The sequence below is a fragment of the Pipistrellus kuhlii genome, unplaced genomic scaffold (genome assembly GCF_014108245.1).
Source record: "Pipistrellus kuhlii isolate mPipKuh1 unplaced genomic scaffold, mPipKuh1.p scaffold_m20_p_80, whole genome shotgun sequence".
Classification (NCBI taxonomy): domain Eukaryota; kingdom Metazoa; phylum Chordata; class Mammalia; order Chiroptera; family Vespertilionidae; genus Pipistrellus; species Pipistrellus kuhlii.
The window spans coordinates 945,973-960,332 of NW_023425585.1; the positions used below are offsets into that span (position 1 = coordinate 945,973).

The 14,360-nt window shown below is 55.7% G+C and overlaps 1 protein-coding gene across 5 annotated transcripts in view; it reads right to left on the reverse strand.

Moving 5' to 3' along the window:
- Positions 1-14,360, reverse strand: part of ATF6 (activating transcription factor 6) — a 148,955-nt gene that overhangs the window by 24,333 nt on the left and 110,262 nt on the right. For 4 of the 5 annotated variants that reach the window (XM_036425427.2, XM_036425426.2, XM_036425428.2 and 1 more), the window contains one exon: positions 12,111-12,195. In XM_036425427.2, the coding sequence (XP_036281320.1) occupies positions 12,111-12,195 (85 nt within the window). Of the gene's footprint in view, positions 1-12,110; positions 12,196-14,360 lie in introns of those variants that run through there. The other variant, XM_036425430.2, reaches the window with a different exon arrangement.

Here is a 14,360-nt window from a genome sequence, read left to right on the forward strand (position 1 = left end):
GGCCTTCTCGCCCTGGCGGGGGCTCAGCTAGCTGGGCGTCGCCCGTGCACCAGAAGGTGGAGGTTCAATTCCCAGTCAGGGTCATACCAGGGTTGCAGGTTCAATCCCTGGTGGGCGTGCTGCACGCTCACATCGATGCTTCTCTCCCTCTCCCTTCCTCTCTCTGCAGATCTCTGCCTTCATGCTCAGAAGGCTCAGCTTCCCACAGGAATCGCAGACCAGAGTTCCAGACCACAGGAGCCTCACAGGCTCCCACAGAAAGCCTCACGTCCTTCTTACTCATAAAGCCAAGCCCGATGTTCTGCAGGCATCACACAGGACAGGCTGCTCAGAAAGCTCGCTCGGATGCTGGAAACCACTGTCCACAGGGTAAGACGACGTGACGGCTGGCGCTGCAAGTTCACGAAGAGCCTGGCCTGGTGGGAGTTGGAGGCTGTTTGTGCAGCACCTTTCCCTCAGGAAGAGCCTCTCCCTCCATGGCCACAAGGCGGCCCAGGCCCAGGGCAGGGCCCAGGAGCTGCCTCTGACCCGATGCCCTCCCGGGCTGCACGCACAGACAGCAGGACCTCCGTCTGCTGGGCAGAGGCAGCGTGCACCCGCTGAGCAGCTACGAACAAGGCCATGGCCCTGTGGCGAGGCCGGGACGCTGGCCTCTGCTGGGAGCGTCCTGGGTGCCGCTGGGAACTGAGCCTGAGCCGGGCGTCAGAGAAGGCGCTGTCCCGGCGCAGGCTCCTCCGCCGTCACTCCCCCCTCACACAGTGCCCACGAGCTGCCGCACCCGTGGCCCCCGGCTGGCATGGAGCATGACCCAGCCCAGTGGGCAGAAGTGAACACAGTAGCCAGTGATATGTGGGTGCCACAGACCAAGGACGAGCTGAAGCTGGAGCAGAGGGAAGGGGGCTGGAGGGGCCTCAGAAAGAGGACTGGCAGGAAGGTGGTCTCTGGTGAGAAGGAGGCCTGAGGGAGCCAGTGTGCAGGTGGGGCACGCCAGCCGAGTCAGAGAAGAGCACAGACCTGCCATGACCTCAGGCCTTGGGGCGTGGGGGGCCAGGCCCTGTGTGTGCGAGAAGCTGCCACTGCACGGCTCACAGTGACCAGACCAGTGGGGGGACAGCAACGGGAACAGTGGATGGATGTGTTTGTCCTGACGACGTGACCCAGAGCCTGAGTCCCATGATTCAATGTGCAAAGAAAGCAGAACAGAAGAAAGGGCGGCGGGACTATGGGAGCCTGGGAAGCATGGATAGAGGCCCCGTGAGCCTGAGCAGCCGGGCACGGCCGTTTCCTCTCCCGCCAGTGCGGGGCCAGCAGCTCCTCCGTGAGAACCCCACCCTGTGGAGCCACCACAGAGGACCCATGAGGGCAGGAGGCAGCTCGCACGCTGGAGGCAGCTCGCACGTGGAGGCAGCTCGCACCCTGGAGGCAGCTCGCACGTGGAGGCAGCTCGCACCCTGGAGGCAGCTCGCACCCTGGAGGCAGCTCGCACGTGGAGGCAGCTCGCACCCTGGAGGCAGCTCGCACCCTGGAGGCAGCTCGCACCCTGGAGGCAGCTCGCACCCTGGAGGCAGCTCGCACGTGGAGGCAGCTCGCACCCTGGAGGCAGCTCGCACCCTGGAGGCAGCTCGCACGCGGAGGCAGCTCGCACCCTGGAGGCAGCTCGCACCCTGGAGGCAGCTCGCACGTGGAGGCAGCTCGCACCCTGGAGGCAGCTCGCACGCTGGAGGCAGCTCGCACCCTGGAGGCAGCTCGCACCCTGGAGGCAGCTCGCACCCTGGAGGCAGCTCGCACCCTGGAGGCAGCTCGCACCCTGGAGGCAGCTCGCACCCTGGAGGCAGCTCGCACGCTGGAGGCAGCTCGCACGTGGAGGCAGCACGCACCCTGGAGGCAGCTCGCACCCTGGAGGCAGCTCGCACCCTGGAGGCAGCTCGCACCCTGGAGGCAGCTCGCACCCTGGAGGCAGCTCGCACCCTGGAGGCAGCTCGCACGTGGAGGCAGCACGCACCCTGGAGGCAGCTCGCACGCTGGAGGCAGCTCGCACCCTGGAGGCAGCTCGCACCCTGGAGGCAGCTCGCACCCTGGAGGCAGCTCGCACCCTGGAGGCAGCTCGCACGTGGAGGCAGCTCGCACCCTGGAGGCAGCTCGCACCCTGGAGGCAGCTCGCACGCTGGAGGCAGCTCGCACCCTGGAGGCAGCTCGCACCCTGGAGGCAGCTCGCACCCTGGAGGCAGCTCGCACGTGGAGGCAGCTCGCACCCTGGAGGCAGCTCGCACGCTGGAGGCAGCTCGCACGCTGGAGGCAGCTCGCACCCTGGAGGCAGCTCGCACCCTGGAGGCAGCTCGCACGTGGAGGCAGCTCGCACCCTGGAGGCAGCTCGCACCCTGGAGGCAGCTCGCACGTGGAGGCAGCTCGCACCCTGGAGGCAGCACGCACCCTGGAGGCAGCTCGCACGTGGAGGCAGCACGCACCCTGGAGGCAGCACGCACCCTGGAGGCAGCACGCACCCTGGAGGCAGCTCGCACCCTGGAGGCAGCACGCACCCTGGAGGCAGCTCGCACGTGGAGGCAGCTCGCACCCTGGAGGCAGCTCGCACCCTGGAGGCAGCACGCACCCTGGAGGCAGCACGCACCCTGGAGGCAGCTCGCACCCTGGAGGCAGCACGCACCCTGGAGGCAGCTCGCACGTGGAGGCAGCTCGCACGTGGAGGCAGCACGCACCCTGGAGGCAGCACGCACCCTGGAGGCAGCTCGCACCCTGGAGGCAGCACGCACCCTGGAGGCAGCTCGCACGTGGAGGCAGCTCACACCCTGGAGGCAGCTCGCACCCTGGAGGCAGCTCGCACCCTGGAGGCAGCTCGCACGCTGGAGGCAGCTCGCACGTGGAGGCAGCTCGCACGTGGAGGCAGCTCGCACATGGAGGCAGCTCGCACGCTGGAGGCAGCTCGCACGTGGAGGCAGCTCGCACCCTGGAGGCAGCTCGCACCCTGGAGGCAGCTCGCACCCTGGAGGCAGCTCGCTCGCCGGATTCCAAGGATTTCACGATGAAATGTACTGAGTTAAAGCTGCCTAATTCATTGTCTCGGGGGACTGGTCACATCTTTCCCAGCAGACCTGCCACAGGGACACTTCTGCACTCTCAGAGGCCTAGGCGCAGCTGGCGAGGGAAACAGTGTACAAAGAACAAAACAGAAACCAGAGTGACGGCCACAAAAATGGCCTAAGAGACGCCCAGGCCGTGGCAGAAGCACCAGGCCAGGCCGCCATGGCCCAGGTGCGGGCGCAGACAGAGTGGCGAGAGGACGGAGCCTAACGGTGCTCACTGACCATGGGGGACGGAAGGCCGTTGGCGTGTGTCTCCCTTGACGCTGAGACAGAGCCCCCATGCTAAACAGCTGATCACAGAGCCCACGGAGACCCCACGTCCTTCCCCAACGTGATCACGAGGGAAGCGTCTCTCAGGGACAAGCCTGAGGCAAAGGCAACGAGATGGACCAAACTGTGAGCAAAGAGCTAGACGGTCCTTTACAAGCAAGCCCCTGAGGAGCCAGGGTTCGGCTCTCTGCCGTGCGCTGGGGCCTGCTTAGGAGGGAGGAGCATCCAGCCCCGCTGGGTGGCTCCGTTAGCTGACACTGTCGAGTGCAGCGGTTCCACTCCTGGTGAGGGCACATGCCTGGGCTGGGTTTGATCCCTGTCGGGGGTAGGAGGGGTGCACAAGGAGGCAGCCGATTAATGTCTCTTTCTCTCATACAGGTCTCTCTCCCTCTCCCTTCCTCTCTCTTTAAACTTATCAATAAAAAAAATTAAACGGGGAGAGAACACGTCCCAACCTCCCTCCTGGCCAGGCTGCTGTGGAGCATCCTGGGAGGGGAGGGCCTCAGGTGACCTGAGTGAGTTGTCCTGCTGCCAGCAGGTGCCTCTTCCTCAACCCCCAGATCTCAGCTCCGTGAGGCCATGGCCTCTGCGCCTGAAATGGTGCCGGTGCAGAGCCAGGGCTGCCTCTGCTTGTGAGACGGTGTGAGCCAGGCAGCAGCGGGGGAAGAGGTTTCCAGAAAGACGGAGAAGCCCAGCAGCACGAGCAGTCCGGGGAGGAGGGCCCGGATCCCGCAGGGGAGGACAGGTGGAGAGGGGGGCGGGGGCAGCTGGGCGCTCCGTGGGCTGTGGAGGCAGAGCTGGGACGTGGGCGCTCACAGGCATGGCTCGGGAGCTCCAGGAGGAGCCCATCAGGCAGCATGAGCGTCCCCTCAGAACGACTGGCTGTTACGTCAGCACCAGGTTTACAGCATGGCTTCAGAGGAAGGACATGTTCTTCGCATGTTGAACATGCTTAAATCAAAGTCATCTGCACTTTGCCCCAAGTTTTCCATTACTACAATTAATGAAGGGAAAAGGGAAGTGGCACATACACATTCCTATTGTCTCAGAACTTCAGTGCCATCTCTGGATAACACTGGGTCAATGCATAGTGAATGCTCAGTGACGAGGCTCTCGGATATTATGTGTGCATACGCATACACATATATTTTAGCACATTTTCTGAAAACAAGTTTTCACTTGTTTGCAAGATGGGTTCCCTGAGTGTGACAGGCAGCGCCGAGAGCACCCGGGGCCTCGACCTGGGCTCACGCTCGGAGTGCCTTCCTGTTGAGTGTGGCCGAATGGTTTTCTTCTGAAGAGCAGACTGTGACGAAAGGGACAGAGAGCGGCTGTGCGATGAGGTGACAAAGACACGGGATCCCTATCAGACACTCTGGGTGGCTCATCCTGGGGCCGGGACAGAAGGAGGCCCGGGCCAGCAGCACCAGGAAAATACAGCCCACAGCCCACAGCTCACAGGCATCAGGGCCCAGACAGCCCTCGAGGGGACCTGGGCGTGCCCTCCAGGCGGAGCCTTCACCTGAGACCCAGCCCAGCTCCTAGCACAACCCGCACCTCAGGTGGGACCTTGAGCCCGAGGCCCAGCGAGGCTCTGCCTGGTTCTGACCCACTGAAACTCCGACACTAAGGCTGTGCTAAGCCACTAAGCTTGGGGTGATTTGCTACAGCTCTGTACTAATACACTGAGCTGTCAGCACATTTTAATGAGCAGTGGGTCAGCTGACTTAACAGTGGCCTACCCAAAAGAATTTAAAGTTTCTGATGTATACATTTAATCATGTTGTAGTAAGCAAGTTTACCTTTATAATATTTCTTAAAGTGTGACTAACACTTTATGTCTTACACTCTAGCCCTACTTTCAAAGAATTTCAGATTACTTCACAACTTGAGGCACTGAGAAAATTTAGCAGAAAGTTCCAGAAACCGAAATTTCACCTGAGGTAAGAATAAGACTTGCTCAGGAGAGAGAAAAGACAAACCAAAGATAGTGAAAATATTTGCAAATCATAAGCCTGATAAGGACCTTGTATCTACAGCGTGTAAAGAGCTCCTACAGCCCAATCATAAGACAGCAGCCCAGGTTTTAAATGGCAAATGAGCTGAGACTTTCTCCAGAGATGGAGGAAGAATCGAGCCCAAAGCAAAATGCAAACCACCACCAGCGTGGACGCAGCCCCTGGACAGCTGTGGTCAGGACAGACAGTGGTCAGTCAGTGCTGCTCGGACATGGAGAGCACGGGACCTTTGACACAACTGCTGGGAACACACAGGTACAGCTTGCATTTATTTGATTGACTGACGGTATTTATTTCAAATGCACAATTTGCTACCTTTCCCATCAATGAATCAACTGAATTGAAACAGGAAAACAGCTGACCAGTGAACACAGAATGTCTCCAAAAGTCTCTACTTCATAACAAATGTGAAGAATCTCATATTCCATGTTGAGATAACACTTTTTTTTTAAAGAGACATAACATTAAAATTCATTATCATAAATGCAACGTAACCCACAAATGTTAATTAAGGTTTGTTATGGCTTAAAATCTTCTTGAGAAATAGATTATTGAAGCAGGACCTTAAAACGGCTCTCATAAAAACAGACGCCAAGAACAGCAATGACGAACCCCACTGGCATTTCCCCTGCGGCAGCCGGTTCCCGCGCCGCATGGGAAACCCGCTGCTCAGCACTCTCTAGCGGGCGTGGGCAGCAGCTCTCTGGGGTCATGGGAGCTGACTGTCGTCAGAAACTGAGCACGTCGTTTATCTTCTTTCCGAAACACAGCTTAAAGACGCGTCGCCAGCCGCACATGCAAGTCAGAACTGCAGAACCATGCCCACCTCCAGGGAGCGCCGCTCTGAGCTGTGAGCCCAGGTCCTTGCTCAGCCCGAGTCCGGGCCACACCGTGCTGCCCCGCCCAGCGGCCACGAGCCACAGACTCCCCCTCAAAACGTCCTTGGACTCTGCCCCTTCCTCTCCATTCCAGGCCTGCAATGACCTCACCCGCTGCTGCCACGTCTCCCAGCTCCTGCCTGCAGCCGCCAGGCTCTGGTCTTCCTCCGGCTCATCTTCCCTCCCAGCTCCCTCAGTCTGCAGGCCTCAGCCAGACCCACAGTCTGCAGCAGAGCTGCCAACAGAGTGATTTTGTCTAATGGGTTAAACCACTCCCTGGGCTCATGTAATGACCTAAGTCTCGCTCCTCTCCACGCCTCCGCCCAGACCCCAACCAGCTCGGTCCCAGCTCAGGGATCAGGATGTGTGGCAAGCAGCAGCTGCCCACCCACCCGCCTGGCACCATCATTTCCACGCTAAGAGGACTTCATGCTTTTTGCACATTGCAACGTGCCCAGTTAAGTGAAACGGTACATTCCTGAGCCTGCCTTGAAGCTGAGCATAAGCAGTTTACGTCCAATGAGACAAGCAGAAGTCTGCTAGAAATTTCTGGAAAATGTTACTTTCCTGACAAGCGCCATGCCTTTCCCCCTTTTCTGTCTAAAATACAGATATGTGGCTTGAGCTGCAACAGGCACTTTGGCATCAGCCAGGAACGGCTGTCACAGGGCAGCAGCCTTGGTCCAGGCTCACTGCACAGACATCTCAGCATGCAGGGGAATAAACCCAGTGCACATACACCAGCAAATAGCGAGATTTCTGTCACTTGTAGCTGAATGCAATCCTTATGCAGATATCTTATCCTGTCCTCATCCCTACACCCTAAGATTTCCTTTACAGTCCATGTTCACCTCTCAGGGAACCAACTGATATTATTACTACCAAGATCCTATCATCTATCACATTCTTCTAATTTGTTGTTGTTGTTAATCCTCACCTGAGGATATTTTCCCATTGACTTTTAGAGAGAATGGAAGGGAGACAGAAAGAAAAATCTGTAATAATAAAAGGGTAATATGCAAATCGACCGAACGACCCAACAGCAGAAGGACCATCCGGATGACCTTCAACAACCATGCTGGTGCCAAGCCAGCCAAAGCGGGTGTGATGCGATTCGTCAGGGGGCTCCTGCCATCACCCCATGATCACCCTGCAGAGGGAGGTCCGCGCCACCCTCAGGGGGCGATCAATGGGGGTTCCATGACCAATCGCCCCAAAAAGGGAGGCCCAGGCCACTGGCCACTGACGCTGTGGAAGGTGTGAGGGGCCGGCCAGCAATTGCCCCCCAGAGGGATGCCCCGGCCAGACAAGTGATTGCCTGTCACCCACAAAGGGAAGCAACCAGGTGAGGGGGGGAGGGGGGGAACAGTGCCACAGAGATGGCAAGCAGTGGCAGTGGCAGGGTCGGGGCCAGCTGCCAGCAGCCGGGGGGGCAAGGAATGCCCTGCTAGCCGATTGCCAGCCAGGCCTAGGCTGAGGGACACCGCCCGCCCTCCCCCAACCCCCACAGCCCCCGTGCACACATTCGGTGCACCAGACCTCTAGTATAGATATGAGAGAGACAAATTTGGCTGTCTCCTGCTTGTGCCCAACCTGGGATCAAACCTGCAACTGAGGTATGTGTCCTTCAATCCACAGGCAGTGCTCTGTCCCCTGGGCAAAGCTGGCTAGGGCCTGTTCTCCTAATGTTTGATCCTACACCAAAAGCATTGGGTTTGTAACTACCAGTACCTAACTGATCTCTCTCTTAAAAGCCAAGCAGCGTGTTGTTGGCTTTTCTGGGATAGAACTAAACTAAACCACCACTGAGGCCCAGGCCCACCTGGTGATCCAGCCTCCATGGGGCTGAGCCACAGGGGACAGAGCAGCAGGATCTAAGGACTAAGCCAAGTTTTACCCAAATTCTACAGACTCTGCCCCTTAGCGGCTCTCTTCTCCCGGGAAACTGCCACGCACTCAGGCCTGCGTGCCCGTCAGAGCGGTGCGTCTTTGAGAGAAAACTTTTTTTTCTCAGTTGTCTACTGGTCTTTCTCCTTGTCAGTGGGAAGGTCAGTGTGGGGTTCTGCTGCTTCTGGCCGAGAGTCTGAACTCAGACCACCATCCCTGTCTGCAACAGCAAACTAACACATGGTTTTGGGAGAAGATTCCATTCACTCGACGGTGTGGATACAATTACACAACATTGGAACGGAATGAACGTCCATGAAAACTCAGCATTATGAATACGTTTAAGGAAGCAGCTGACCTGTGGGACTTTAGGGGAAATGGGCTTATAAGAGCACAGGCACAGCATCAGGCACAAGCCTCCGTCCCCAGCAGGGTGGCTCCTCTCTCTGCTGCCGCCCGCTTAGCCTCTCCCACCAAACAGCTCCATTGCTCGTAAGTTCTTCTCTGTCTTCCTTACGTGGCAATGACTTGGAGGTTAAAGATAACTGCTGTGTGGCCTGGAAGCCGTTAGTTCACCTGCGGGGGCCCTCAGTAACGACAGGGTGGACCCAGGCAGCTCATTCCACTCACTCCTAGGCCACCCTGCCACACGCATGCGTGGGAAGAGCAGCTGCGGTCGGGCGCTCCCTCCCTGAAGGAGTTCCACACGGGAGCTGCATCTGAAATCTCCTCCGGGCTGTTCTGCTGAATTTATCAAGACCGGAAGGAAAGGAGCAGCTCAGATTCCATCAGACAAAGAAAGACCCCCCTGCAGCTCACTAACCCGTTCTCAGTCCTCTATGACACAAAGAAATTAAATAACACAGAATGCAGAAGGAAGAACTACAAAACCACACCGGAGAGCAGAGTGGTGTGACTAGTGTCTCCTCATGGCATGAGCCTCACAACCATGCCCTACTCTCTCCAGCTTCCTTTTCTGTAGACATCTTTCCAGCTCAAAACCAGACACTGACCTGGGATGGAATTTACTTTGCTAAAACAGGAAGGTCAAGTCCTCTTCCCGAACAGCCTCTCCAGGATCCCACACACCAGCTGCTCCATAAAACCTGACTTCACCCCCCACCACCACCCTCTCCGCACTACATGCTCCCTGCTTTGGAGGGGAGACACTCACAGCTCGCTTTTCTTTCCAAATCACGTGGAACTTTTAAAAAAACACTGCAGTCACCTGTGCCTGGTGCTCCCGCTCACTGCTCACGGGGAACTGCTGGTGCCAGAGCTGCCTCCGCAGGCTGCTCTGTCATCGGTGCTGCCCAAACTCTCTGGGCCTATAACCTGTCCTCTCCAGATCGTAAATGACATAATTTACACGCTAAAAGGCCAAGTTCCTATGCCTAATAAGCCAGAGGCCTGCCCTGGGTCTCGGAGGGTTCTATAGACAGCTTTTACATGGGTTCTCCTTTAAGAGAAATTGCTGGAAAGGACATTAACCATTTCAGTTCACTCTTTACTGTGAGTTTCCAAGCCCAGCAACTCGGTGAGAGAAAGGCAGCCCATGGCTTCACATTCGCAAAGACAAGACGGAACTGAGCATAAAGAATTAAAATAGCAAAATATCCAAATGGCACAAAGTAATGATGGAGTGAGGTTCACCCTTCCCGTCCCTCCACAACACTGCCTGGCGGAGCCAAGCCACAAATGCCAAGGACTGGCGCCGCTGACGGCAGGGACCCAGGCACAAGACCCACCTTACGCGCTGCAACATCCGCACACCTGTCTCTAATGACATAACTGATGGGAAGACATTTTACATGTGTGTGTAGTCCTGGCTCCGAAGACATGTGTTGTGTTAATGGCACCGGGCACTCTGAGCTTCGATGTCTCACCTGTGACGTGGAGACACAGGGCTGGCTGACATCAGCGTGGCATCCTGGAGCCCACAGCCACGTGTCTCGGACCTCTGTGCAGCAAGGCAACGGTCACACCACGATGAGGGGTGGCATTGCAGCTCCTCCGCTGCCACACAGCGGCTGCAGGCTTCCCGTGCACGAGCCGGCACCTCGCCGCGTGGCTCTAAGGCACAGTCTGTCCCCAAGGACAAGGGGGCTGTCTAGGGCGGGGCCCGCGGAGCCGTGACGGCGGAGGCAATGCACCACCTGCCTGGATCCTGAACCCGCCCAAAGCCGTGCGCGTCTGAGGCAGGTGTGAGACGGGACGAGGACGATGCAGTGAGCTGAGCTGTGTGAGGTTACGCTCCTTAGAGGGCGGCCACATGGCTGTGCGTATGGAGGAGAAGATCCCTTTCTTAGGAGACACACATGTGATTGGGGGTCGTGTCAGAATGCCTGTAATTTACTCTCAAAGCAGGGGAAGACAAAGCAAATGTGGAGAAATGTTTACCAGAGTGAGGTCCAGGCGGAGGGCCTGAGGAAACTCCCTCCACTTGTCTTCCCACTGTTCTATCCATTTGACATTTTAAAAACAAAAACTGGAGGACCGGAAAAAAGAAGGAATCAGTGACCATGTCAACCTGTTGAGGCGTCAGGTGAAGGGAACAGACATGACCTCTGGCCTTGGCAAGAACTTAGCCAGCAGTGTCCCCTTTGCAGGAGCCTTCAGGGAATGAAGGGCAAACGCAGAGCGGAGTGGGCTGGGCAGGAGGCAGCAAAGGGGCGATGCAAGCGGCTCCTGAGGCTCCGCTGTGCTGCGCGGAGGAGAGAGGCCAGCGCAGCGACCCCCCCAGAGCCGAGCAATGGCTGAGGGGGCGCACAGGGCAGCACGCGGGGCCCACAGGAAGGAGTCTCCGCAGAGGATGGAGGGGATGACAACAGCCTTTAACTGGAGACAGCTGGCACTGCCCGACGCGTCGTCACCACTGAACTCTCACAGCAGCTGAGGCGGGCTGCTCATACCTCCTCTGCAGACAGGGAGCTGGCTCCCACCAGCAGCAGGAGACTGCGGTGCAGACAGGGCGGGGGAGATGAGGGAGCAGGAGGGGATTCATGGGCAGGACTGGGTGCTGCTTGAGTTCAAGGTCACAGACCAGAAGTGAGTCTAGCAACTTCCTACCACAGAAAGGACTGTGGGATTTTACAGGCAAGTGGGACCTAAGAGAAAAAGAGCTGGTTCAAGGTCACAGACCCCTAACTGCCCTCCCCTGCAGGCTTGATCGCCCCCAACTGCCCAACCCTACAGGCCTGGTCGCCCCCAACTTCCCTCCTCTGCCAGCCTGATCACCGTAACTTCCCTTCCTTGCAGGCCATCTTGCATCCACATGGGGGCAGCCATCTTTGACCACATGGGGGGCAGTCATCTTGTGTATTGGAGTGACAGTCAATTTGCATATTACTCTTTTATTATATAGGATAGAGACCTGGTGCATGGGTGGGGGCCGGCTGATTTGCCCTGAAGGGTGTCCTGGATCAGGGTGGGGCATGGGGCGTGGGGCGGCCTGGGCAAGGGCCTATGGTGATTTGCAGGCTGCCCACGCCCCCTGACAACCCAAGAAGAGGCCCTGGTATCTGGAATTTATTTATCTTCTATAATTGAAACTTTGTAGCCTGGAGTGAAGACCTTGGCCAGCCAGGGTGTGCGGCAAACTTGGCTTCCTCCATTGCCAGGGAAACCCAAGCCTCCTGTTCACTCTGTGGCCGCAGCCATCTTTGTTGGGTTCATTTGCATACTCACTGCTGATTGGTTTGTAGGTGTGGCTTCTGGGCATAGTAGAGTGGTGGTTAATTTGCATACTACTCTTTTATTATATAGGAGATACACATACACACACACACACACACACACTCACTCACTTAGTGGCCAGATTATTATTCATTCAGGAATCATAATAATCTGGCCACTCAGTGTATACCCAACCAACTGAACCTTTTACATTTCTTTTAATTAATTCATGGAATCGCAGTTAAACAAAGCAATCTCGTTTATAAACCAAAAGGTCACCTTACCGTTGATGTTTATTGCTGGCAATACAATGGACATCTTTGGTCTGCTGGTCTTGTTATGGGTGGTCGCTGGTAGCAGCAGGTGATCCTGAGATTATCAGAGAACAATCTGTTAAATGTAACAATTGGCTTAACTCGGGAACAGATCATAGCCATCATGTCTAAGACACCAATGTTCAGTGGCATCATAAAAAATTGCAATTTTTAGTTGAATTTGGCCAAGAGTTATCTACTCAACAGTCATTTTTAAACTTTTTTTAAAGAAGAGAAATATTTTCCAAAAAAAACTACTGTTCCCAAATTAACACTATACACAAGAGACAGAAGCAGGGGGGGGGCCTGGCTACATAGCTTGGCCTCATCTGTCCCTCTAAAGTGGCCACAGCTGTACACATTTTCCATAAAGTCCATATGGCCTACAAATGCATAATTCTTGCTCTTAAAAAGCATAGTTTAGTAGGAGAATTTACAAAATTAAGGACGCATGTTGAGCCCAATTAAATGTAATCCTACCAGCTTCTGACAATCCCCATCTAGACTGGCAGCTGAGGGTTCTGGTTCCCAACCACACAGATATGGGAAGTGAGAGCAGGCCAAGTGGAGTGTGACTTCTAAAGGGGAAAAGGTATGTACCTCTGTCAGTATTCCAAGGTTGATTATGACTTACTAGAGGCCCGGTGCACAAATTTGTGCACTGGTGGGGTACCTCGACCTGGCCTGCAGGGATCAGGCTGAAACCGGTAGTCCAACATCCCCCGAGGGGTCCCAGATTGCGAAAGGGCGCAGGCCAGGCAGAGGGTCCCACCGGTGCACAAATCCATGCACCATGCCCCTAGTATGCATATAAGATCTTTGATTAATCTCTTCCCACCCTCCATCCTTCCCCCTTCTCTCTGAGATTCATCTGTCTATTCCATGTTTCCATGCCTGTTCGTTGAGCATCTGCTCCCTGGTGGTCAGTGCATGTCATAGCTACCAGTTGAATGGTCCAACCATTGGACTGTTGCTTAGGCTTTTATATATGCATGGGGAGGAGGTGTGTCCCTCAGCCCAGCATGCACCCTCTCCAATCTGGGACCCCTCGAGGATGACATACATATGTCATGTATGTGTGTACATGTGTCTATGTTATTTTATAAGAGCTATAATAAAATATTACATAAACTGTTATATCCCTCTCATAATCCAGAACTGCTGGCTCCCAACTGCTCACCTTCCTGATTGCCCCTAACCACTTCTGCCTGCCAGCCTGATAACCCCCTAACCACTCCCCTGACAGCCTGTTTGCCCATAACTGCTCTCCCCTGCAGGCCTGGTCACCCCTAACTGCCCTCCCCTACAGGTCTGGTCCCCCCTCAACTACTCTCCCCTGCAGGCTTGGTCACCCCCAACTGCCCTTCCATTCAGTTCCGGTCACCCAGAACTTCCTTTGCTGGCCTGGTCACCCCTAATGCCCTCCCCTGAAAGCTTGATCGCCCTCAACTGCTCTCCCTTGCAGGCCTGGTCCCTCCCAACTGCCCTCCCCTGCTGGCCAACTTGTGGAAGCCATCTAGTGTCCACATGGGGGCAGCCATCTTGTGTTGGAGTGATAGTCAATTTGCATATTACTCTTTTATTAGATAGGATAGACCTGATGCACGGGTGGGGGCCAGCTGGTTTGCCCTGAAGAGTGTCCCAGCTCAGGGTGAGGGTTTCCTTGGGGTGTGAAGTGACCGGGGTGAGGGGCCTATAGTGGTTTGCAGGCCAGACACGACCCCTGGCGACCCAAGAGGAGGCCCTGGTATCTGGGATTTATTTATCTTCTATAATTGAAACTTCGTAGCCTTCAGCAGAGCCAAGCCTCCTGCTTGCTCTGTGGCCGCAGCCATTTTTGTTGGAATTTATCTTCTATAATTGAAACTTTGTAACCTCAAGTGGAGGCCTGGGCTGGCCAGTGTGTGTGGAAAGCTTGGCTTCCTCCATTGCCAGGAAAACCCAAGCCTCTTGTTTGCTCCATGGTGGCAGCCATCTTGGTTGGGTTAATTTGCATTTCCTCTCCTGATTGGCTGGTGGGTGTGACTTGTGGGTGTGGCAGAGTAATGGTTAATTTGCATATTACAATACTATTTTATTAGATAGAATAGATAGATGACTTGGATATTAACTACTGTTTTCAATAATTCCCTTTTCCTAGCAAAAGCAGGAATTGTAACAGAACAAAGAAAAAGACAAAAATGTACATTTGTGTTTCCATTTGAGGGAGCAAGCTAATCA